Here is a 24,471-nt window from a genome sequence, read left to right as displayed (position 1 = left end):
AGACTAGCACTGAGGCGCCCTCAACAATTTTATTATAAATAGAAACAAGACTCCCAGTGGTGGCTGCAGCCCTGGCCTTAGTGGCTCTGAGCACCTGTTGGAGGGACCTGTCCCTTCACCTCAGTCTGGAGACTAGGACCAAGGCAAGGGCTTGCTGTCCCACCCAGCACATGGGGAGCCTGAGGTACCGAGGATAAAAACCAGGGGCCCGGGCAGCTGCTTACTGGGTGGGAGCCACCGCCTGGGCCCTCTGACCACGCCACTTGTGCCTCAGTGTACGTGGGAAGCTGCCCCGTCCATCACACCACACTCTCCTCCAGCCGCTCTGAGCTGCCCCCCACACCCCGGCACCCTGCCCCAAGCAGCCCCCCGTGCACAGAGTGGCTCCGCCGGGCCCAGGCCCCCCCCAGGCGCCTGGCATACCCATAGCACCCCGCGTCCCCCAGGTCCAGGGAGCAGCTGCGCTGGGGGCGGGGCGGGGGGCTGCGCGGCGGGTGGCTCTTGGGTGTGGGGCTGGCGCCTCCGTTGGTCTGGGACTGAACGTGGCTGAGCTTGAGGGGGAGGCGGCCATTTCCGGCTCCCCGGCCCCGAACCAGCAAGGCCACGGTGAAGACCAGTAAGGCGGCCACCAGCACACCCCCCACGGCCACGGTCAGGGTCCCGCCCAGCACGTGGGCCTGCAGGGCGTGGCACAGGGGCGTGGATGGCAGCGTGGAGAAGTGGGCACAGCCCAGGAGCCGGGTGGCCGTGAGGTCCGAGGGTCCAGCGGCGGGCGACAGGGCCAGCAGGCAGAGGTCGTAGTCAGCACCCGGCACCAGGTGCTTGAGCAGGAAGTGGTGGCTGGAGGCGGGGACGATCCTGCAGGCAAGGGTGGTGTGAGAGGCGAGGAGGGGGCAGCTCCCACTCCCCTCGGTCACAGCGGGACCTCAGAGCTGCCCTCCGCCCCTAAGCCCCATGCTTAAACCTCTGCACTGCCCCAGGCCCCCAACAGCGTGGGGCCTTGCGGGGCCTTTTCTCTTCACTCGAGAAAATGTGCAGAACGGAAGCAGTGCTGGGGACAGGTGTGTGCACTGGCCGGCAGCGCGGGTTGAGGGGCATGGCAGCCAGCAGGGGCAGAGATAAGTAACCCGTGGGCCTGGGCAGTTGCCCTCCACAGACCTGCCGCAGGTGGCACGGAGCTCTTGGAAGCAGCCACACCCGAGGGGTCTCCCCCAAGCACAGGAGCTGAGGAGGAGGGGGAAAGGGCCCCAGGAAGGGAGGGGCAGGCACTGCTTGAGGGGCCGGCCTGGCAGGCCAGAGGGCAGGGAGCGGGCAGCATTGTGGTGGCGGGCGCATCCTCACCGATAGATGAGGGTCTCATCCTCGCTGCAGTTGTACTGGATTTGAAACATCCACACGGGGTCGGCGGGCCGCCCCGGGCCCCAGCTCACCAGCCCCGACGTGGCAGTCACCTCTGTCACCTGCACAGCGGGCTCAGACTCCAGAGTCCCCTCACCCTCAGCGGCAGTTCGAGCCGAGGCAGCAATGTCCGAGGGCCCGGGGCGGCCTCCCTCGGCACTGGTGTTCCCGCCATGGGGCAAGGCCAGTACTCGAAGCTCCACCTGGGCGGTGGCCTCACCGGCGGGGTTGGTGGCAATACAGGTGTAGCCTCCTGCGTCCCCGGCGCCTGTCACCCCAATCTCCAGGGTCCCGTTGGGGAAAGCCCAAGCTCGGGAGGAGTTGCCAACCAGCCGGTCGTCAGGGCCGACCCAGTGCATGGTGGGCGCAGGGTCTCCGAGGGCCCGGCACCGCAGCGTGGCCCGCTGGCCCTCCAGCACCCAGAGGCGCTGTGTGTGGCGCGCGATGAGGGGTGGCTCGCAGGAGAACTCGCCCTCGGGGACCGCCCAGAAGTAGCGGCCGGCCAAGCCTGGCGGCGAGGCGCAGGTCTCCAGGTCGTCGGGCCGTGCCAGGCGCCGGAGCCACAACAGCTCACAGTTGCAGTGCAGCGGGTTCCCGCTGAAGCTCAGCACCAGGGGGGCAGGCGAGGCCTCGGCGTCGCGCCCCCGGGAGAAGAGCGGGTCCGGGGCCAGCGTGGCCAGGCGGTTGGAGGTGAGGTCGAGGCGGGAGAGCTGGCTGAGCTGCGCGAAGGCCCCGGGGGGCAGCGCGTCGATGAGGTTGTGGTCCAGGTTGAGGGTGTGCAGGGCCGGCATGGCGCCGATGCCCGCCCAGGGCACCTGCCGGAGGTTGTTGTAGGACAGGTCAAGGTCCTCGAGGCTCTCGAGAAAGTCGTCGAAGGCCCCCGGCGCGATGCGGCCCAGCTGGTTGCCACTCAGGATGAGGTGCTGCAGGTTGGCAGGCCCACGCAGGCTGCTGCTGCCCAGCTCCACCAGCCTGTTGCCGTCCAGGTGCAGGGAGCGCAGGCTCTCCAGGTCCCCGAAGGCGCGGGCCCCGATGCGGGTGATGGCGTTGCGCGACAGGGTCAGGTCCACCAGCCCCGTCATGTTGCGGAAGTCAGGTGGCCCCAGGGCCTGGATGAAGTTGTCTGCCAGCCGCAGCTCCACGGTGCGCCGGTCCACGTTGGGTGGCACAAATAGCAGGCCTCGGTGGGCACAAAGGGTGCTGAGCGACTCCGACAGGTTCTGGCAGACGCAGGGCAGCGGGCAGGCAGCCGCTCCACTGGCCAGCAGCAGCAGCAGCAGCGGCGGGGCCATGGTGAGCGCCCTGTGGGGAAGGGTGGCAGCCGGGCACAGGTGAGGCTGGCCCGAGTGCCCACTTGTGCCCAGCGCGGAGTCCCGGGAGCCAGCTTCCAGAGCCTGGCCTGGGGATGGGCTGCGTTAGAGGCTCAAGGAGCACCCCGGGGAGTGGAGCCGGCTGCAGGGCCGGGCCCCCGGGGTAAAGGTTCCATTTCCCCAGCAATCGGGGGAGTCCAGGCTGGGGACAAGGTGAGGCCAGAGGCAGGAAGCGGAGGTGGGCCGAGAGCAGGGAGGGTCCCGGAACTTCCTTTTCCAGGCGTCCCCGGGAATCGCCAGCCCCCTCCACCCTCCGCCATCCCCTTCCCGGGCAGGGGAGCCCCCGCCCCGCGCCCGCGCCCCTCCCAGGCCGGCCGCAGCGTCCGGCGGCGCTCACCTGGTGTCCGTCGCTCAGGGGGCGCGGGCCGGCCTCCCCGCGGGCCCGGCCGGCCGCGGCCGACTGCAGGCCGCTCTCCCGCGGGGGCGAGGCCCGGGCCGCCCGCCGCTCGCCCTCCGGCCCATGGCGCGGGGCCGCGGCCCGGCCCGCCCGGCTCCCGCACCTTCCCCGGCGCGGCTCGCGGTGGCGGCGGCGCAGGCGGGGGCGCGCCCGCGGGCACGCGCGCCGCGGACACGCACGTGGAGGGCGGCGGAGGCGCGGGCGCGGCGGCTCCGAGGTCACGGGGACGCGCCGCCGCCGCCGCCGCAGCGCCCGGCCCGGCCGCAGCGCCCACCCCGGCCCCGGCCCGGCATCCCGGCGCCCGCCCGCCCGCCCCGCGCGAGCCGCGCCAGACAAAGCGCCGCGCGAGCCTCCCCGTCGCCCAGAAACCGGGCTGTCACATGCCGCCGGCCCCCCCGGCCGCCCACACGTGCCCGCACCGGCCCGCGCCCACGGCAGGGCGGCCAGGGCGGCGGGACGGGCCCTCCGCCCAGCGCTGAAGGTCACAACCACGCGTCGCGGTCACGTGGGGCCGGCAGACGCGGCCCTGGGGGGCTGGGCGGCGCCCCCCCACCCTGCGCGCCGGGAGGGGCCCAGGCTGGCCGCGCCCTCCGCCGCAGCCACCCCGCCCGCACCGGTGCGGGGCACCCCGTGCTCATTTGCACTCTTGTGCGCCCGGTGGGAAACGGAGTCGCCCCCGCCTCCCCAGGGCCCCAGACCGGACCCGGTGGGGAGCTGGTGCAGAGCTGGGAAACCAGACTGGAACTGGGGTCCTCCCAGTACAGCCGCGCGGCTTTGGACCAGTCCAGCCTCCACCGTAGACCCGGGGGTACTAGTGCGGTCCGCAGGCCTCGGGAGGGGCGAGAGGAGACCTGCAGCTGGAGGGCCTGGCTACCTGCAGCTGGAGGCCCGCTGGCTCTGGCGGGGTCTGGGGCGCCCTGCATGGCCCCGCACGGGGCCTCTGAGGAGGCTCCTCACTGTTCCTGAGCTCTAGGTTCTGTGTGTGTTACCTATTCTACCTCTGAGCTATCCCCTCAGCCCTTTTGGGTATGTATTTTTGAAACATAGTCTCACTAAGTTGCTGAGGCTGGCCTTGAACCTGGGATCCTCCAGTCTCTGCCTCTCAGCTGTGGGGATCATGGTGTCTGCCACCACACTGGGCTTCTAGGCTCTTTAGATGGTTGCTTCCCTTCATAGATTCTATGCATGGCCCAGTTGAGGTGTCCCTCTCTTTAGGTGGGGGCTGGTCTCAGGAGCAGACAGTAGGCCCGTCACGGTCAGGCACGAGGCACTCGGCTGGGCCCCACTGTGCCAGTGCCCACGGCCACCTGGGGGAGGCGCGCTTCCTATCCGGGCCTCCCGGTAACAGGAGACCTTGGGCAACAGGTAGAGTCTCAAAGCTGCAGGGTGACACATGCAGATGGCCACTGGCCATGCCGCCTTGTCCTGGGGCGCTTCTCCCAGTGCTGGTCCCCAGGTCCCATGTGACACGCGGGTTACCCACTCTGCCCCAGCTGTTTAGAGCAGAATGGGCACCTATGCACCTGGCACACGGACCCAGGCACCACAGGCAGCTCCCTTGTTCCCAAAGCCTTCCAGGCTGTGAGGGAGGAAGACAAGCCCAAACTGATGAGGCCACGGGGCGGGCTCGGCCACAGTTGGCCCTGCGGGGACCTGCACTGCCCAGAGGTGGGGGAGGGTGCAGCAGACTTCACCCAGGAAGAGCTTACCGGGAGGCGCAGGGGGTGGCGTGGCGGCGGTTGTGTGGCTCAGGGTGGCTGTGGTGAGGAAGCCAGCGGAAGGTGTGGCCTGAGCTGGTGAAGAGGTCAGCCCCAGAGGTGGCCATGGGACAGCTGTCTCAGTTGGCCAGTGACATGGGGAGTGGGTGGCGAGGGGGTTGGAGTGTGGGTTTGATATGGGGTATCCACCAGGCAAGAGGGAAGCCAGGTTCCGGCTCGCAGAGGTCACCGGAGGCACAGAAATGTCAGGAAGTGTTTCCACCTTTGGCCTTGGTTCAAGTGACAGAGGCTGTCACTGGAGCCACGGGCTCAGGACAAGGCCACCCAGCGAGAGCGTGGCATGAGAGGAGAAGAAGGGCCTGAGCTGGAGACCAGAAGAGTAAGACGTACGTGCTGGGGAGTGACAGGCGGGAGCTGGTAGCAAGTGGAGAGAATGCCCGCTGGACCTGGCCAGGAGGCGACCTGGTGCGGCCCGGCATCATGGTGCTGCTTGCAGTCCCAGCTCTTGGGAGGCCAAGACGGGAGGGCTGTAAGTGTAGCTCGGAGCCCTGTTTTATTTTTGAAACAGGGTCTGGCTAGGTTGCAGAGGGCCTTGCTAAGTTGCTGAGGCTGGCCATGAACCTGTGATCCTCCAGTCTCAGCCTCCCAAAAGCTGGGCTTACAGTCGTGCGCCACCACACCCGGCTTTAGGGGCCTCTTTGGAGAAGTGTGGCTGGTGGGGCCGAGAGGGTGCTGCTCCTCTGCCGCAGTGCTGGAGAGGCCAGCGGGCTCTCGGCCATGGGGTGAAGGCGCAGGCTTGCAGACCCAGAGGAGGCAGCAGGGGGCATTCAGGTGTGTTCTGGCTGAACTAGGTCGGAGGGCAAGGGCTCAGCCCCTGGCAGCTGCAGAACTCTACTAGACGGCGGGTGAGATGGAGGCCCCCAAGCTCTGCTGCTCTGGGATGGCGCTCTTCCTCCTGTCCATGCTGCATGGTGACGCCTCCCACCCACCTCTGTCCTGCAGACCAACATCCCCTTCCTGCAGAATGTGCTCAACAACCAGCAGTTCCTGGCAGGCACCGTGGACACCCAGTTCATCGATGAGAACCCCGAGTTGTTCCAGCTGCGGCCTGTGCAGAACCGGGCCCAGAAGCTGCTACACTACCTGGGTCTGCTCCCTGCCCGTCTCCCCTCCCCACGCCCGCCCCTGCCCTTCAGCCCCGCCCCTCCTTGCCCCTGAGACCCTCTTTGTATCCACGTCACCTTCAGTAGGTCTCCACTGCCCGGACCAAGAAATCCTGGCTTTGGAGGAGACGGGGCAGCTGGAGGACCGAGTGTCCCGGAGGAATGCCCCATCCCCAAGCCCACCGACTCACACCGCTGCTCTCAACTCTGCCTCTGACCTGCCTGCCCTGACCCGCTGCCCACTCTCTCCCCAGGACATGTCATGGTGAACGGCCCCACCACCCCGATCCCCGTCAAGGCCAGCCCCAGCCCCACGGACCCCGTTGTCCCTGCAGTGCCCATAGGTAGGTGAGAGCCATTCTGCCAGCTCATGAGGGAGACGGGGGCTTGCCACCCACCGGAGGGCACTAACGTCCCTGCCTGCCCTAGGCCCACCCCCAGCTGGTTTCAGAGACATCCTCCTGCGAGAAGGGCCCGAGGGCTTCGCTCGAGCTGTGCGGAGCCACCCGGGGCTGCTGCTGATGGACACGACTTTCAGAGACGCCCACCAGTCTCTGCTGGCCACGCGTGTGCGCACCCACGATCTCAAGAAGATCGCACCCTATGTTGCCCACAACTTCAACAAGCTCTTCAGCATGGAGAACTGGGGAGGTAGGCGGGAGAGGGCTGGTGTTGGACAGCACTGGCAGGAATCGGGTACCCCTGTGTGCCAGCCCCAAAGGCCCAAGCCACTGAGACCCGCTGGGGGAACCAGAGCCGTTGACACCGAGGAAAGCTAAGAGTGAGAACGGGGGAGGTGCGGCGCTCCCTCTTACCACAAATGCCAGCCGGGACTGACTGCAGCCAGGGTGAGTGCTGGGCAGAGGCTGCAGGGCTGTGGCCCAGGCACCCAGCCCAGCACTCGGTCAGGGAGAGACCCAGCCTGCGGTCCCTCCACGGAGAGAGGCGGGAGGGTCCCGGGCTGGGGTGCAGGGAGGGCGCAAGCAGCTGAGGCAGAGGGCTGGCGCGTGCGGGACCGCGGTGAGCAGGGGCCGGAGCAGGCCGCAGCGTCGCGGGAGATGGCAGGGAGCTGACCCAGGCCTCTCCACCCCGTGCAGGAGCCACATTTGACGTCGCCATGCGCTTCCTGTACGAGTGCCCGTGGCGGCGGCTGCAGGAGCTCCGGGAGCTCATCCCCAACATCCCGTTCCAAATGCTGCTGCGGGGGGCCAACGCCGTGGGCTACACCAATTACCCCGACAACGTGGTCTTCAAGTGAGTCTGGGGAGGTGGGCCTAGCGGGCACCAGGCCTCCCCGCGAGGGCCATGAAGGGTCGTGACATGCAGAATCAGGGCAGGACCCGAGGGCTTCTAGGTCACGCAGGAGGCTCTGGAGGCCCCGAGAAGATGGCTCGTCCCAGGCCTCACAGTTACAGCTACAGTTGGAACCCAGGCTTCAGGACTCCTTGTTCAGTGCTCTTTCCCACAGCCATTCCTTCCCAAATCCAGGCATCCCAGCCGACCCCGCAGCCCCAACAGGCTGCTAACTCCTGGCCCTTACTAGCATGGGAGCCGGCTCTGCCGGAGCAGGCCGCCTGGCAGAGCCTGGCCCCGCGGCCGGCTCCCACACCCCGGCCAGGCCAGGCCTCATCCTGGGTGCGGCAGGAGTCGGGGAAGCGCAGGGTCCCTCCCTCACGGTGCCCCGCGCGCAGGTTCTGTGAGGTGGCCAAGGAGAACGGCATGGACATCTTCCGGGTCTTTGACTCGCTCAACTACCTGCCCAACATGCTGCTTGGCATGGAGGCCGCGGGCACTGCCGGGGGCGTGGTGGAGGCCGCCATCTCCTACACCGGCGACGTGGCCGACCCCAGTCGCACCAAGTACTCGCTGCAGTACTACATGGACCTGGCCGAGGAGCTGGTGCGAGCCGGCACCCACATCCTGTGCATCAAGGTGCCTGGCCACCCCGATGCCCGCGCTGCCCCCGTCCCGCCCTCCGGGCTCACACTGACTCCTCCCCCGCTCCCTCCAGGACATGGCGGGGCTGCTGAAGCCCGCGGCCTGCACCATGCTGGTCAGCTCCCTGCGGGATCGCTTCCCCGACCTCCCGCTGCACATCCACACGCACGACACCTCAGGGGCAGGCGTCGCAGCCATGCTGGCCTGCGCCCAGGCCGGGGCTGATGTGGTGGACGTGGCCGCCGACTCCATGTCTGGGATGACCTCGCAGCCCAGCATGGGCGCGCTGGTGGCCTGTACCAGAGGGACTTCCCTGGACACAGGTAAGAGGCGGCCCGTGGCCTCGCCGCTCGAAGCTGCGGCCACCCCCAGTCCCAGTGGAGTCAGGCGCACCTGGATGCCCCGCCCAACCCGGAGCCTGCGGGCCTGGGCCTGGGGGGCCCGTAAGCGCAGCGCGGTGCCATCCCACCCCTCTGGCGTTGCTTCCTGCAGAGGTGCCCCTGGAGCGCGTGTTTGACTACAGCGAGTACTGGGAGGGGGCCCGGGGGCTGTACGCAGCTTTCGACTGCACGGCCACCATGAAGTCCGGCAACTCCGACGTGTACGAGAACGAGATTCCAGGGGGCCAGTACACCAACCTGCACTTCCAGGCTCACAGCATGGGGCTCGGCTCCAAGTTCAAGGAGGTCAAGAAGGCCTACGTGGAGGCCAACCAGATGCTGGGCGACCTCATCAAGGTGAGCCGGGACACAGCCTGCACAGCCTGCCTCCGCACCGCCGCCAGGGCCTGCTCCTAACCTCCGGAGACCTCCTCCTCAGGTGACGCCCTCCTCTAAGATCGTGGGGGACCTGGCCCAGTTCATGGTGCAGAACGGGTTGAGCCGGGCCGACGCAGAGGCTCAGGCGGAAGAGCTGTCCTTCCCGCGGTCTGTCGTGGAGTTCCTGCAGGGCTACATTGGTGTCCCCCATGGGGGGTTCCCGGAGCCCTTTCGCTCTAAGGTAGGGGGGGCCCAGTGTGACGAGGGTGGGGGCTGGGCACAGGAATCAGGACTGAGCCTCCGCTTCGGCTCCCTAGGTGCTAAAGGACCTGCCAAGGGTGGAGGGCCGGCCCGGAGCCTCCCTGCCTCCCCTCGACCTGCAAGTGCTGGAGAAGGAGCTGGTGGAGCGGCACGGGGACGAGGTGACCCCGGAGGACGTGCTCTCAGCCGCCATGTATCCTGACGTCTTCGCCCAGTTCAAGGATTTCACGGCTACCTTTGGCCCCCTGGATAGCCTCAACACCCGCCTCTTCCTGCAGGGACCCAAAATCGCAGAGGAGTTTGAGGTCAGTGGCCCGGTGCTGGCCACTGTCCCAGCACCCAGCCCTAGGGCTCCAGACCATGGCTTGGCTCTCACCCGGCCTCAGGAGCTTCAGAAGCAGAAAGGGCCCTTGAGAGGACAGCAGCGAGGCCATTTCCTGTGACCGCCCCTACAGTGTAGGAGCCCCCGTGGCGGGGTCAGAGGCTGCTCTCCCGGCTGGCCCCCACCTCCGGCCCCCATTCCCTCCCTGCAGGTGGAGCTGGAGCGGGGCAAGACGCTGCACATCAAAGCCTTGGCCATGAGCGACCTGAACCGGGCTGGCCAGCGGCAGGTCTTCTTTGAGCTCAACGGGCAGCTGCGATCCATCCTGGTGAAGGACACCCAGGCCATGAAGGTGCGGCTTCCCCAGGGCCCGCCGGGCGGTGGGGCTGGGCTGGCGGCGTCTCACACCACTTCTGCCCTGTCTGCAGGAGATGCACTTCCACCCCAAGGCCCTGAAGGACGTGAAGGGCCAGATCGGGGCGCCCATGCCCGGGAAGGTGATCGACATCAAGGTCGCAGCGGGAGCCAAGGTATCCAAGGGCCAGCCTCTGTGCGTGCTCAGCGCCATGAAGATGGAGACTGTGGTGACTTCGCCCATGGAGGGCACCGTCTCGAAGGTCCACGTGGCCAAGGACATGACGCTAGAAGGCGACGACCTCATCCTGGAGATCGAGTGACTTTGCCCCGGACTGGCAGCCTGGCCGTGCCATCGCCATGCCTTCAACAGCAGCTGTGTACTGGGCAGGCTGGGCCAGCCAGCGCCTGGGGGCAGGCGGCCCATCGGGCCCGTCCTCAGTGGGACCGCAGACACCGCCTGCAGCAGCCGTTCCCCTCCGCCGCTGCCCTTTCCCCGCGGTGGACAGTTGCTGCCACGTTCATCTCTTGCCAAATAAGGCTCCTCTCCTGTGGGGGACTGTAGGTGGTGAAGCAGGTGTCTTCTGACCTCGGGGAAAGGTCAGGGGTCCTGCCTCCTGGGGGTACTTCCCAAGGTCTTGGGACATTCACTCAATAAAACTGGCTTTGCCCTGCCCTCCATGCTGGTCCTGTGCACTGCCTGCCAAGCCCTAGTGCCACCCCAGCCAGGGGCAGCTGGGCGGCCGCCTCTCACTCATTGGCACGGTGGTTCTCAACTCCTGGAGATGGCGCTCAGGGCTGAGGTTTATGCCACTGCTGCCTGCCTGCTACACTACCCAGAGAGGGCCAGCTGCAATGAACTTGCTTAGGGGCGGGGTTCCTTCTAAGCAGTGAACTATAATGCAGGGTCTCATTCCATCCCCGTCTTCTGTACACAAATCACAGGGAGATTATGTAACTTCCCAGGACTCCGTAACTAAGAAGAGCGAGAGGGCACACCCAGGCTGTGGGCAGACCTGCTTCCTAGCCAGGCTGGTTTACTTTCACAACCTGCAGCCAGCCTCACCTCGTTACTTCAGAACTAGTCGCACCTTCTGGGCACTGGAGTCCCGCAGGGGCTGGGTCACCATGGAGGCTCTTGTGGCTGCTCCGGGTGTGAAGACATTAGTGGGATGTTGGCAAACAAACTGGACTGAGTCCCAGCCCCACAACTGGCCTTCGAGGGAGTACTCAGTCCCCTCACCTGCAGTGGGGACAGTGACCCTGGCTGCACTGCAACCCCCACCCCGGGCACCAGCACAGCGAGGCATGCCGGGCAGAGGGATGAAGCCCAGACCTTCTGGGCCCAGGGACACCAAGGCAGGAAGCGCATCCTTGGTAGCCTGCGAGCCTGTCCTCTTCAGACCCAGGATCTCAGATGTACTAAACAGGCTCCTGCTCCCAACAGCTGCTACACAGGCTGGGGAGAGGAAAGCGCCCCAAGGAGGCAGATGTATGGCGCCACGCTGCCCTTTAGACCCGGGTGACCATGGTTCAGCCGTGGCTGCCCCGGGGCATCATGGGAGAGCGACTGCACGTCCATTTCCTTTCCTTCAAGCAGCCTCAGGGACAGGGACCTCAAAGAATGTTAAGAATCAGAAAAGGAGGCAGTGTGACTCCCGGGCAGGACAGTGAGAAGCATTCTAAACATGAAGTAAGGACCAAGTAGAACCCAGCAGGTCCTAAGAGCCTCGGGTTGCCGTTTTGCTGGGCAGAATCCCTGCTGCTCTCAGGTCTGACAGGGCTTTCGTTCTGGGCTCCTCCAGGGGCCAATGGCAGCGGAGATCTGGTGGAAATTATCAGAAGCCTCTACTCCTGGGAGACGGAGTGTTCTTCCCCCACTCTGCACCTCTGTGTTGAATGAGGCTGGTGGACTCTGGAGGCGCCAAAGGGCACAGGCTGGAGGTGTTGTCACTGGGTTACTGGGGCCCCTTGGCGCCACTCGCTGGCCTTGGCAGCCAAGATCCAAGCCCTAAGAAGAGCTGGGCCTGCACGTGGTACCTGCAGTTTCAGGCCCACCTGTGCTAGGACTTGGAGCGCGGCTCAGGAAGGAGGCGGCTCAGGGAGGAAGCATCACCTCAGCAGCCAGAGGCCCCCACTCCCAGGAGCTGCCTGCTGGGTGAACTGCCCAGAGGTCAGTGTTCAGGCAGTTGGGATGGGGGCACTGTCCCATAAGCTCCTGGAATCTTCCTCCAAGACCCCCAATTCCACAGTTCCAAGGCCGTGTTACCCAAGTTAAATCTCTTTAATACCCCAATACAAAGTTCTGATGCAAAAAGACAATGAGAAAACCCTGGGAGATTCAGGGGAAGGGTTTTATAAATAAAAAACCCCCGAGCAGCTTTTCAGAAGCAGAGGGGGCAGAGGAGCTAAAAACAGCAGCAGTCCAAAGCGAGGGCGTGCGCGGCTCCTGGGACCTGCCCGCGTCCCCGCGCTCCCAGCTGCTCATCCCCCGTGCGAGGGGGGCTGCAGCCTTTGGATATCTGCTCCTCTCTCTTGGTCCCTGCTATTCCACTAGCTCTGGCTTCAATCCCCTACAAAAATTCCTGAGATCTCGGGGACTCCAGCCAGCCCTACCCCTGCAGTACTCCTTGATGGGGAGGGGCTGGAGAGCCATCAGAGTTCACCGGAGTGCACACAGGAGCGAAGGTCAGGAGCACAGGAGGGCCTCTGAGTCCCCTGTCCGCTCCAAAAGTACACAAAGGGGAAGGCTGCCGTAGAGCCTGGGGTCCGTGAGGGGCTGGAGCAGAAGCAGGAAGAGTCCCACGCCCAGAGTGTAGCCTGCCAGCAGGGGCCACCTCTGCGGATGCTCCAGAGCAGCGCACACGGCAGGGAAGCCCATGTAATTGCAGAAGGAGTGGCAGAGAACCGGCCCGATCAGGTGTCCTGCGGAGGGAGACAGTACAGCTCGTGGGGCAGCCCATCCCCTCCTCTGGCCCTTCCAGGGCTAGTGACCCTCAGCACCCCAGCACCTCAGTGCCTCCCCGTCAACCCCAGCCACTGGCAGACCGTGACTTTGCTTCTGCCCCCCCAGGCCTCACCAAGCCGAGGGCTCTGGCTCAGACTGTCAAGGACTGTGGTAAAAGAAACGTGTGTGTTTGTGTGTGTGTGTGTGTGTGTGTGTGTGTGTGTGTGTGTGTGTTTTGCAGAACTGGGGATTGAACCCATGGCATTCTAGCTCCAAGTTACATCCACAGTCCTATTTTTTATTCTTTATTTTGAAACAGGGTCTCACTAAGTTGCGGAGGGCCTCAATAAGTAACTGAGGTGGTCTGCGAACCTCCTGCCTCAGCCTCCCAAGTACTGAGATTACAGATGTGTGCCACCACGCCTGGCTAAAAGACACTTCTTGTTCTTGGAGCAAACAGAGTATTCCCATTCTCCACCCACTCCTGTGGGCCCCTGAGCCCCTGGAGCTCATGAGAGACTGAGGACCAACCTGTGCGGATGAAGAGGAAAGCAGTGTAGGCACCGAAGACAGCTGTGTAGGAGAACTGGAACGCTGGAGACGGGGAGGCCGCGAGTGACCACACCTGCACACTCCCCTGCCCCACTGCACACCCATCAGCCAGAGACCATCCCCTCGCCCATCACCAACAGCTGTCCTCTGCACCCCAACTCCCAGTGCCCCTCCAATACTACGGCCCTGTTTCCAATCCTTTCTCCAGAGTGGCTATTAGGGGAACCCCAACCAGGACTGCCCCAGGCAAGCTCTCTAGGACTCACCTGCAGACAAGAAGATGTTCCCCACGCTGCTCTGGCGGAAACGCAGCTGCTCAATAATGTGGTGAAAATGGGCTGGGAGGAAGGCGAGGAACACATCGTATCCCTCTGGCCTTGCCTCTAGGCCCACCTCTCACGGTGGCCCATTCTCAACTCTCATGCATCTTAGTAGGATGAGGCTAGACGAACTCACCAACTCCAAAGAAGAGTGGGCAGGTGAACACAGCAGTACCCAGGCCCGTGCACGGTGCTAGCATGGGCAGCATGCAGGCCCGGAACACCAGCTCTTCTGTCAGGGGCGCGATCACTTGGTTCCGCAGCCAGCGCATGTCTGTGAGGCAGCGGGCCCAGAAGCGAGGGGCTAAGGAGCAGATTCGGGACAAGCAATAAGTGACTAGTTATTCAACAATGAGATCCAAGAGCCCCTCTCCACAGCTCTCCCTAGCCAAATGCAGGTCAGGCACCAGGGCTCCTGTGAATAGAAGTGAGGAAGGACAGTAGCAAACTGTCCAGATCCAACCAAAACAGTGTCTAAGATGACTCAAAGGGAAGGCATTAGCCGCTGAGGCAGGCCAGTGGAACTAAACTCTGAAGACATCAAAATTTAACCAAGACCAGTTCTGCTTTGGGGAGTCGGAGGCTGGGGAAGCCACAGACAATGCTCCCCGGCCCACGCCAAGTACTGCTGGAGATCCAGAGGGACCTCCTTGAACACCAGGAACCAAGTCTTAGGTGCCAACAAGCAATACACCCCATTTTACTGATGAGGAGGCAGTGAGAGACATGTTTCCTGTCTGGATACAACCATGAGCCCACTGACTCTCCTTCCTCTCGTCCTGAACTGCTGTGCCTACTGTTTCCCCTCAGTCTTGAAGACTCACCCAGGACAACCTTCAGCCCATCTGCCAGGTCATGTGGGCAGTCCATAGAGAGCTGCATCAGTGGGCCCAGGAAAAGGATCTAGGGCAGAAAGCCAGCAGAGGTCAAAGGAAAGGCTCTCAGTGTACCCACTCACCTTGCCCAGGCCTGTGCCTCGGCCGGCCTCCTGAGACCTCAGGCTTCCTGAATTCTGGAATTTCCCACCCATGCACCTGTAAGGGCTCTGGGGCATGATTTAACTCCTGTCTCCCATTAGCGAAAGCCAGACACAATCGAGGGCACACCATGCCAATGACAGAGAACAGAGGAGAAAACAAATGCAGAGCTCACCATGGTCAGCAGCAGAGGCAGCAGAGCGGCTGGGAAAATGCCCTCCAGCCTGAAGCCCATCAGGGTGAGCAGGGATGTGCCTGGCTGAGCCACAGGAAAGGGGGCATCAGTCGAAGGCCCCCCGTGCATCCTCTCCCCCAGTAACCGAGCCCCGCCCCTTCGCACCTGGATGCCCGTGAGTTCCCTCCAGAGAAGCACGCAGAGGGGCGAGAGACTGGAAACCACCAGGACACTGGTGAAGCGCCGCTTGATGACGGCGGGGTGGTCCCTGCGAGGGGACAGTAAGTTGAGGGGACCCGCAGCCGCCAGCTGTGCGCGCGGCCCGCCCCGGCTCGCCCCGGCTCCGCGCGGCCCCCGCACCTCGGCAGCTCGCTCTTCCAGACGTAGAGGCTGCCGACGTAGGAGCAGGCGAGGCTGAGGCAGGAGAACACGGACACCCAGCAGCACAGCCCGGGGCCGGGGCCGCCCAGCGCCGCGGACTCGGGTTGGCGCTCGGGCCGCGAAACCGACAGCAGACGCAGCCCGTCCCCGCCCAGCGCCGCCATCGCGCCCGGACCCGCGGCGCGCACCAATGACGCGACCGCGGCGGCGCGTGACGTCAGGCGGCGCTGCAGGGCCCCGCCCCGCCCGGCGCTCGAGGCGCGGCGCACGCCCAGCGTCTTTATGGAAGCCCAGACTCGTCGCGCTCGCGGGCGGCTGCCCGGGCCGGGGCCCCGCTCAGGGCGCGGGGCCGGGGCTCAGCCAGTCGGAGAGATTGGAGACCTCCTGCAGCCACAGCGCGTCCTGAGGGAGCAAAGGGGGCCCGGGGTGAGGACCCCTCGGCTTCCGGGGTCCCCGCACGTCCCGCCGCGCCTCCCCGTCACCTCGAAGGCGCCCCCGGGGCTCGCCCGTCCCGGCGCCGGGGGCCCGGTGTGGGCCGCGCGGGCCTCCCCTCCGCTCGGGGCCGCGGAGGCTGCGGTGGGCTCCAGGCAGCGCGGGGCCCTGGCAGGGCGGACAGCGGGCATCTCCTCGCCCCGGCGGAGGCTGCCCCTCTTAATCCTCTTGGGTTCTGCCTGCCCGCTGGTGTCTAGGAGAAAACAAGCCCGCTGCACCCTGCTCCCCGGCGGGAGCCGGACTCGCCCGGCACCCGCCTTCCGCCCAGTCCTGTCAGCACATCCCGGGACCCCGCAGCTCTGGGGCCTTCCGGAGCCGGCGGGGCCGCAGAACGACTGCAGGCTTCACCCTCCCGGAGCGGCGGCTGGGAACCTGCCCAGCCCTCTCTTGGAGACTCCGGCCCTCCAGCGAGTTTTGTTGGTTTGTTGTTCGGTACTGGAGATTGAACCCCCAGGGGCATTCTACCTCCGAGCTACATCCCCAGCTGGATTTTATTTCTTATTTGGAGACGGTCTCACTAGGTTGATGAGAGTCTCACTGCTTGCTGAGGCTGCCCTCAAACCGGCGATCCTCCTGTCTCGGGCTCCCTCAGTGACCCTGCCCACAGATTGTTCACGGAGTCTGCACTATCAAGCTGCACTCTGCCTGACCCAAAGCAGGCCTCACTTCTCTCTTCTGTTTTGTTGTTTTGTGGTACTAGGGTCTGAACTCTGGCATTCTACCTCTGAGCTACACCCCTAGTCCTTTTTATTTTTATTTATTTATTTGCAGTCCTGGGGGTTGAACCCAGGGGCATTCTACCTCTGAACTATACCTCCAGCCCTATTTTTTATTCTTTATTTTGCAACAGGGTCTCACTAAGTTGTGGAGGACCTCACTAAGTAGCTGAGGCTGGCTGCAAACTGTGGTCCTCCCGTCTCAGCCTCCCAAGAACAGGGATTACAAGCGTGCGCCCCCACGCCCGGCTTGCCCTTTTTATTTTTGTTTTGAAATAGGTTCTCGCTAGGTTCCTGAGAGTCTCCCTGTGTTGCGGAGCCTGGCCTCAAACCTGCGGTCCTTCTTTCTCAGCCTCCCAGGTACGGGATCACAGCCATGCGCACCGCGCCCGGCCTCGCCTTTCTCTTCTGCTGAGCTGGGCTGTGCCTATAGGTTTTCCTATTCTTGGCTGACTTGCTTATGCACACTTAAAGCACATTTTTATCAATAGATTTTTCCTGAGCAAGTGCTAGAAATGTGGTTCAAAGATCACAGGCGTCGGGAGGAGTGAGGAAGTGTGCGCAAAGGCTGGAGCAGAACCCAGAGTGGAGCTGTAACCATGGGAGGAGAAAGGCTGCCCCGAGGACACTGAGGCGGGTTGGAAGGATGGAGAGAAATGTGCCAGGCAGATAAGGGAGAGGAGTTTTATGCTGAAAACCATGCAAATAAGCTATGCAAAAATATATAGGGGCCAGGTGTGGTGGTAGGAAGATCACAGGTTCAAGGCCAGCCTCAGCAACTTAGCAAGATCCCTCAGCAACTCGTAAGACCCTGTTTCTAAGTAAAAAATTTTAAAAGAATGGGAGTGTAGCTTGGAGATAGCTTTTCTCTGGTTTCAACCTCCGGAACTCCCCCCCCCCCATACATATTCAGGCATGGTAGCAGATGCTTGTAATCCTAGTACTTGGGAGGCTGGAACAAGAGGACCACAGCAGCCTCAGCATTGTAGTGAGATTCAGCAACCTATCAAGACCCTGTTTCAAAACAAAAGATAAGCTGCGTGTGGTGACTGGCGAAATACAGTGTGGGTTTTATATTTTTGAAAAGGCAACCCTGTCAAAGGTCGCCTGGCATTAAGCTAGCGGCAGGAAGACAAGAGCCCGGAGAAGCGAAGGCAGCAGGGGCGGAGAAGCCACAGGAGTCACCGGCTCATGGGACCAACTGGCAGGTGTGGCGGCCAGCAGGATGTGGGGCGCGGCCGTGCGCCTCTGCGATGAAGCAGGTTTCACATGTGAAAAGCAGCATAGACAGTGGTGCTACTGATGGCAAAGTGAGAGGCCTGGGGCTGCCGGAGACGAGGCGTCTGGAGGGAGCCGAGGTACAGCGGGGCTCTCCAGCGAGCTGCAGCCAGCAGGTCAGGCTTCCCTCCGGCTCAGGAGCGCCCTGGGCCGTCTCTCCAGTTTGAGTCGGAAGCCCAGAGACAGTGGTCAGCAAATGGGAGAGAAGCTAGAGAGGAGCGCAGGTGAGCACCGCTGGATGACGCCAGAGAGGGTGGAAGAGAAACGCTCAGAAGAGGTGAGCTGTGGCCTTAACAGTGCCGAATTCTGCCAAGTAGTTCAGACACGATAAAGGTAAGTACACAGCTTGGTAATTAAGAGGACTTCCTGAAGGAGAGACCTTGCAGAAGCCACAGGGAAAGCAAGTGCCCGGGATTCAGGGAGGTGAGAGGGGCGGAAAGGCGGAGCGCGCGCAGGCAGCTTGCTCCTTTGAGAATGTGGGCTCAGATGGGCCGGGAGAGCTCGGCGATTGGTGGAGGACGTTCAAGGTCATGGGAGATGTCCTCCTGAAGAGATGAGAAATTGACCTGCTAAGGAGTAAGAACTGAGAAGAGAGCGGAAGGTGCGGACGTGATAACTGATACAAACAGGTCCCCAAGCTGCTGAGTTTCTGTAGCGGGAGAAATACAAGCTGGACGAGTGGACGAGAAAAGACTCGGTGTGGGAGGCTGAGATCGGGACGGGGCTGGGTCGGTGAAAGGATGCAGAATCCACTGAGGACAGAAGCCAGAAAAACACGGGAAAGGGCTGATGAGCCCAAGCACCTGAGGGTCTCACTAAGCTGCAGAGGGGCTCACCAAGTTGCTGAGGCTGGCCTCGAACCTGCGATCCTCCTGTCTCAGCCTCCTGCATACTGGGATTACGGGTGAGCACCACCATGCCCTGCCAGGTACCTAGATTTTTAAGGCTCTTCTTGCACAATGAAGAAAGCATGGGCTTTGGAGGAACTAAAACTCAGCTCCTCTTCCTGCTGTGCCCTTTGCCTGTGCTTGGAGCCTGGGCTCTCTTATCTGTGAGAGGAGCAATGCCACCTGCGGGTCACCACAAGGACTAGATGAGCAGGTCTGTGGACGAGCCCAGCATCTCCCCAGGGTCTGCAGAAGGTACTGAACTAAATGATAATTTTCTTCCTTTGAAAGGAAGGTTCTTATTCTTTTACTTTACTCACTGCATAAAAAATTGTGTTTTTAATACCCTAATCTAAATTTGTAACAATAGATTATGTGCTTTATAAGCCTTCACTGCAAGATTCTTTTCAGTAGCAACAGCCCCCACAACACTGAAAACAGTTCAGTTGACAGCATGATTCAGGAACACATCTTGGGCCCAGGCACAGACAGAACGCAGCGCCTTATAGTCGTACCCTGGAAACAATGCAGAAGAGGCAATGCCGCAGTCCCAAGTCCCCGCGCACTCGCTGTTTTGTCTGAAGGACTCGGGATCTATAGTGGGGTGTCTCTTCTAAACTGGCTTAGAGACAGACCAGAGTGGGGATCTGTACTTGGCTCTGTGCCTTACGAGCTCTGCAACCTTGTGAAAATGTATTGACCTCTCTGAGCCTCAGTTTCCTCATCTGTAAAGTGAGAATAATAATAGTGCCTACCTCAGGACTGTCTTGAGAACTGAGAGCAGCACTATTGCATCTTAAAAGCCCCGGACAGTGCCTGGCACCTGCCAGAGACTGCACCAGAGAACTGCAGTCACCGCAGCCGCTGGCCCTCAAGGCAAGGACTTGACATGACCGCATCACGGCACACTCTGACGCCTCCTCATCAACATCAACACTGAGGTGGGATCTGTGTGTGAGGTGGGAGCAGCCTCCAGAGCCCAGAACAGAGTAGTCGCCGAGATGGGGGGGGGGGCTGCAACGTGAACACTAAGGATCAAGAAAGGATGTGAGCCGGGCGCGGTGGCGCACGCTTGTAATCCCCGCACTTGGGAGGCGGAGACGGGAGGATCGCACAGGTTTGAAGCCAGCCGCACGCGCTGGCTTAAGAGACCCTGTTTCCAAATGAAAGTATAAAAAATAGGTCTGGGAGTGTAGCCCAGAGGTAGAAGGGCCTCCAAGAACCCCAGTACCACCAAAAATAGAATAAAATAAAAAGAAACGATGTGAAGGAATCAGCTGCAGGCCCCAAACCTGCTTGTCACTCCCCTGCCGTGGTGTGTGGCTATCTATAACTGCACATATCAGAAACTTTTAGTCCTGCTCTACCAGCTTTGGGGAGGGAATGCCTGCACTTGTCCCAAAAGACCCACAAGGCGTGGGGGCCAGGCAAAGCCCCGGAGGAGTCAGGAGTCACTGCGGCAGAAGGTGCAGCAGGATCCTCTGAAGCTTGAAGCCGTGTGTTTCACCCCCCGGGCTCACCTGAAAAGCCGCAGCCTTACCTGCGGGCGGCTCGGGGCTGCTGTTCTCGTGCGCGTTCTCAGTGGTCTGGGCTGAGTCCTTTCTCTCTGGGTCTGGCTGCTTAAAACATTAGAAGTCGCAAGTGAGGTCTGAAGAAGCATGAAGGGGCCTGATGAGTCCAGAGCAAGCCTGGTGGCATGGCTGACTTCACGGGGCCGTCTTCCCTCTCCCGGAGCTTCTTCTTGGATCATGGAGCTCCCTGCCCGGCCTCCAGCCTTCACGGCTGCCTTCTTCTGCGGCCTCCTCTGCAGCCCACACCAGCACTGCTGCCCTGTCCTCTGAACTCCAGGTGCTTGCCCATGCCTGCCCCCTCCGCATGGCCCTGCTCATCCTTTTTATGTACATATGTCCATTTTCTTTTTTCTTTTTTGTGGTACTGGGGATGGAACCCAGGGTCTTTCTACCTCTGGGCTATACTCTCACCAGATCTATTTTATATTTTATTTGGAAATGGCCTGAGTTGCTGAGAGCCTCCCTAAGTAGCTGAGGCTGGCTTCGAACCTGTGGGATCCTCCTATGTCAGCCTCCCAACCGCTGGGATTGCAACCGTGCACCAACGCGCGTGGCTCCATGTGTCCATTTTCTACACTTTTTTTTTTGGTGGTTCCTGGAAGCCCTTCTACCTCCGGGCTACACTCCCAGACCTATTTTATATTTTTGAAACAGGGTCTCTTACGCCAGTGCGGCTGGCTTCGAACCTGCGCGATCCTCCTGTCTCTGCCTCCCAAGCACGGGGATTACAAGCGTGCGCCACCACGCCCGGCCATTTTCTACACCTTAAGTCACTTAGAAGGTGGGGTCCTCCTGCCTCTGTCTCTTTACAGCTAGCAGAGAGCATTGTGCAGTTGAGTGCTCACAAAGGACTGACCGGGGGAGTCAAACCCAGGAAGCAGAAGGCACATCCCCCACCTTTCAGAGCCCTGCCACCCTGGCTGGTCAAATCGGGATAGAGAAACAGAGGTACTTACTAAGACGAGAACCCAGTCATCCCAAACTCCTCACTTTTCTTTTCAAGAATACAAAGTTTAAAAATATATAGCTCCTTCATCAAAATTAAACACATATTTCAAAGGACATTGTGAAGCAAATGAAAAATAAACTCACAAAAATGGGATAAAACATTTGCAAGTCATATCTGATAAGCGACTTTTTTACAGGTGGTGGTACACAGTTGTAATCCCAGTACTTGGAAAGCTGAGACAGGAGAACTGCAGGTTTGCAGGCCAGTCTTAGCAACCTAGTGAGGTCTGCAATTTAATGAGACCATGATTCAAAATAATGAAACAGGGCTGGGGGTATAGCTCAGAGGTAGAAACCCCTAGGGTTCAATCTCCAGCATCACAAAATTAATTTACCCAGAGTAAAGAATTCATTACTCCCCGGGCATGGTGACGCATGCTTGTAATCCCCGTGCTTGGGAGGCTGAGACAGGAGGATCGCACAGGTTCGAAGCCAGCCTCAGCTACTTAGTGACTCAGCAACTTAGTGAGACCCTGTTTCCAAATAAAATATAAAATGGGTCAGGGAGTATAGCCTGGAAGTAGAAAGCCTCTGGGTCCCACCCTCAGTACCACCAAAAAGAAAAAAAGAGAGAAAAAAGAATTCATTACTCAACAATAAAGTAACAGCCCAATTTAAAAATGGACAAAAAAATGAATGGACATTTCTCCAAAGAAGATGTATAAATTGCCAATAAACACATGAAAAGATGCTCAACACTGGTTTTTTGTTTTTGTTTTTGTTTTGTGGGTCTGGGGATAGAACCCAGGGGCATTCGACCTCTGAGCTACACCCCCTGCCCTATTTTTTATTCTTTATTTTGAAACAAGGTCTCAGTTGCAGAGGGCCTCACTAAGTAGCTGAGGCTGTCTGTGAACCGCGATCCTCCGGTCTCAGCTTCCTAAATGCTGGGATTGCAAGCGTGCGCCGCCACGCCTAGCTCTTCAACATTGTTTTATAAGGGAAATGCAAAAGAAAACCCACTATGAGCTACTACTTGTTGTTGTTTTTTTTTTTTTTTTCATTTTTTGCAGTACCAGGGATGGAACCAGGGGCATTTGACCTCCGAGCTATACCCCCAGCCTTTTTTTTAATTCTTTATTTTGAAACAGGGTCTCACTGAGTTGCAAAGGGCCTCACTAAGTAGTAGCTGAGGCTGTCTTCGAACTGTGATTCTCCTGTCTCAGCCTCTCAACTGCTGGGATTACAAGCATGCGCCAACACACCCCGGCGAGATACTACTTTTTCCCCACTAGGATTTCAATAATAATAAGAGGAACAGAAACAGCTGTTGATGAGGATGTGAAGAGATTATAACCATTACAGTGCTGGCAGGAATATAAATTGTTGCAGGCACTTTGGAAAATGCTTTAGAAATTTCTCCAAAATTTAAACAGGCTGGGCATATAGGGCACATGCTTAGTTTAGCATTCACAAAGTCCTGAGTTCAATACCTAGCACCCAGTAAAGTTAAGCATAGTGTTACCATATGACTTAGTAATTCTACTCCTAGATACATATTCAAGAGAATTACAAAGTGCTTACAGCAGCATTATTCCTAGACAGGCAAAATGTCTGTCCACACAATGAAATATTATTCAGCCATAAAATGAATGAAGTACTGTTATGTGCTACAGTGTGAATGAAACTTGTAAACGTGTAAAATAAAAGGATCCAGCCGGGTGTGGTGGCGCACGCTTGTAATCCCAGCATTCATGAGGCTGAGACCAGAGGATTGCGGTTCGCAGACAGCCTCAGCTACTTAGTGCAGCCCTCTGCAACTCAGTGAGACCGTTTCAAAAAATAAAGAATAAAAAACAGGGCAGGGGGTGTAGCTCAGAGGTCGAATGCCCCTGGGTTTCATCCCCAGACCTGCAAAATAGATAGATAGATGATAGATAGATAGATATTGGTGGTGGTACTGGGGATGGAACCCTTCTACCTCCGGGCTACACTCCCAGACCTATTTTATATTTTATTTGGAAACAGGGTCTCTTAAGCCAGCGAGGCGACTTCGAACCTGCACGATCCTTCTGTCTCCACCTCCCAAGTGCAGTGATTACAAGCGTGCGCCACCACGCCCGGAAAGGATTCATATATTTTATTATTCCATTTATATGAACTGTGTAAAATAGTAAACTCCAAGCCAAGTGTGGTATGCACGCTTGTAATCCCAGCATTTGGGAGGCTAAGACAGGAGGACTGCAGTTCACAGACAGCCTCAGCTACTTAGTGAGGCCCTTTGCAACTCAGTGAGACCCTGTTTCAAAATAAAGGATAAGAAATAGGGCTGGGGGTGTTGCTCAGAGGCAGAATGCCTCTGTGTTCCATCTCCAGTACTGCAAAAATAAATAAATAAATAAATAAACAAATACATAAATAAAGTAGGAAACTCCAAAGAAATGGACAGTAGATTAGTAGTTACCAGGGGTAGTTGGAGGGAAAGGACTAATTATCTCCAGGGTTTTTTCCTGGTATGATGGAGATGTCCTGGAACTTAGTGATAATGTTTTCAAAACACAGTTAATTTTCTTATAACCACTGAATTGTATACTTGAAAATAGTAAATCTTATTGTACTAAAATTCTATCACTTTTAAGTTTACCTTTTTTATTTTGAAAAGGGTCTTGCTAGGTTGCCAAGGATAGCCTCAAACCTGTGATTGTCCTGTCTCAGCCTCCCAAGTATTGAGATTACAGGCAGATGCTATTGTACCTGGCTAGTATTTGGAAATTTTCCAAACATTTTTTCTTCTTCTTCAAGAAAGCTTCCCCCCCACCTGCCACCTCCCACTTCATTCTAGTCTGGAAAATCTTGTGTAACATATTTTCTCCTTTTTGAAATTGGTCTTATCAAAGAACTTTCCACATTGACATATAAAGCCCTGGCCCTATAAGAGCTCTGCCCATCATGCATCCAAGCCCCTAGAAGAGGCAGGCCTGTCCTCGGGATATACCTCCTTGGACTTAACACTCTCCTGGGACACCTGACTCCAGTCTGCTCCTTAGGAAACAGGGCTTTTCCTTAGAAAACAGCCTTCCTGTTGGGTCTTCTGCCCATTCTGGGCGTAAGCTCTCAATCCTCAAACACAACTGTGCACTAAGCACTTCCAACACTGAGGCTTAACGTTTCCACTCCTGTGTGACCTTTCCCTGAACATGCTCTAGAGCACTCTAAATACTTAGTCCCTCATTTATTCCATTTCTCCAGTGGCTATAGATGGTTTTATTCTATATTACTCAAGAAGATCAACTGTCCTCTTTAGAAAGATCCTTGATCTTGTAGTTTGTAGTTAAAGCCACCAGGTGACACTCTTGTGCCACAAACAAGTTATTACTTCCAAGTGCTCATTAGTGGAGGGAAGCGGTGCTCCCGACTGATCTAGCCCATGCCCGGGCCACTCTTCTTCCCCTCTTCTTCCCGGCCTTGCCGCCCAGTCCCACATAGCCAAGTGTTACTGAGTTGGAGGCCAGGAGATCTCAGTACACACTGTAGCCTTGCCACTTAAT

The 24,471-nt window shown here is 59.6% G+C and overlaps 4 protein-coding genes across 5 annotated transcripts in view; 1 reads left to right on the top strand and 3 right to left on the bottom strand.

Annotated features, from left to right (window-relative positions):
• The window catches only part of PC (pyruvate carboxylase), a gene marked incomplete at its 3' end in the record, with an annotated part of 31,154 nt that extends 21,152 nt beyond the window's left edge, over nucleotides 1-10,002 (top strand). Inside the window, exons 11-21 of the mRNA XM_080704816.1 lie at nucleotides 5,886-6,030; nucleotides 6,301-6,390; nucleotides 6,476-6,697; nucleotides 7,144-7,300; nucleotides 7,738-7,978; nucleotides 8,058-8,307; nucleotides 8,477-8,721; nucleotides 8,804-8,983; nucleotides 9,060-9,308; nucleotides 9,537-9,677; nucleotides 9,754-10,002. Coding sequence (XP_080560942.1) covers nucleotides 5,886-6,030; nucleotides 6,301-6,390; nucleotides 6,476-6,697; nucleotides 7,144-7,300; nucleotides 7,738-7,978; nucleotides 8,058-8,307; nucleotides 8,477-8,721; nucleotides 8,804-8,983; nucleotides 9,060-9,308; nucleotides 9,537-9,677; nucleotides 9,754-10,002 — 2,169 coding nt within the window. The remainder of the gene's footprint in view (nucleotides 1-5,885; nucleotides 6,031-6,300; nucleotides 6,391-6,475; nucleotides 6,698-7,143; nucleotides 7,301-7,737; nucleotides 7,979-8,057; nucleotides 8,308-8,476; nucleotides 8,722-8,803; nucleotides 8,984-9,059; nucleotides 9,309-9,536; nucleotides 9,678-9,753) is intronic.
• On the bottom strand, nucleotides 300-2,921 carry LRFN4 (leucine rich repeat and fibronectin type III domain containing 4; the record flags this gene model as incomplete). The annotated part of the gene is made up of 2 exons (XM_080715118.1): nucleotides 1,342-2,921; nucleotides 300-858 (listed from the first exon to the last, which is right to left on the bottom strand). The coding sequence occupies exons 1-2, from the start codon at nucleotides 2,688-2,690 to the stop codon at nucleotides 300-302; spliced, it is 1,908 nt and encodes a 635-aa protein (XP_080571244.1). The 5' UTR covers nucleotides 2,691-2,921.
• A 2,289-nt stretch (nucleotides 10,003-12,291) lies between the features above and the next one.
• Nucleotides 12,292-15,195, bottom strand: RCE1 (Ras converting CAAX endopeptidase 1; the record flags this gene model as incomplete). 2 transcript variants are annotated; one of them, XM_080703895.1, is made up of 8 exons in its annotated part: nucleotides 12,292-12,604; nucleotides 13,158-13,251; nucleotides 13,445-13,516; nucleotides 13,635-13,802; nucleotides 14,323-14,401; nucleotides 14,651-14,734; nucleotides 14,816-14,918; nucleotides 15,011-15,195. In XM_080703895.1, 8 exons carry the CDS (start codon nucleotides 15,193-15,195, stop codon nucleotides 12,292-12,294), a joined length of 1,098 nt encoding a protein of 365 aa, XP_080560021.1. The 2 variants fall into 2 exon arrangements, with proteins under 2 accessions (XP_080560021.1, XP_080560022.1); XM_080703896.1 differs by having other exon boundaries at nucleotides 12,369-12,604; nucleotides 13,158-13,220.
• Nucleotides 15,196-15,367: 172 nt separating this feature from the next.
• The window catches only part of TOP6BL (TOP6B like initiator of meiotic double strand breaks), a gene marked incomplete at both ends in the record, with an annotated part of 89,064 nt that continues 79,960 nt past the window's right edge, over nucleotides 15,368-24,471 (bottom strand). Inside the window, 4 exons of the mRNA XM_080693503.1 lie at nucleotides 15,368-15,433; nucleotides 15,514-15,716; nucleotides 17,602-17,725; nucleotides 19,925-20,020. Coding sequence (XP_080549629.1) covers nucleotides 15,368-15,433; nucleotides 15,514-15,716; nucleotides 17,602-17,725; nucleotides 19,925-20,020 — 489 coding nt within the window. The remainder of the gene's footprint in view (nucleotides 15,434-15,513; nucleotides 15,717-17,601; nucleotides 17,726-19,924; nucleotides 20,021-24,471) is intronic.

The sequence above is a fragment of the Muscardinus avellanarius genome (genome assembly GCF_963383645.1).
Source record: "Muscardinus avellanarius genome assembly, chromosome: 1".
NCBI lineage: Eukaryota > Metazoa > Chordata > Mammalia > Rodentia > Gliridae > Muscardinus > Muscardinus avellanarius.
Note: the sequence above shows the minus strand (reverse complement) of the source record. Positions and strands in the feature narration are given on the sequence as shown.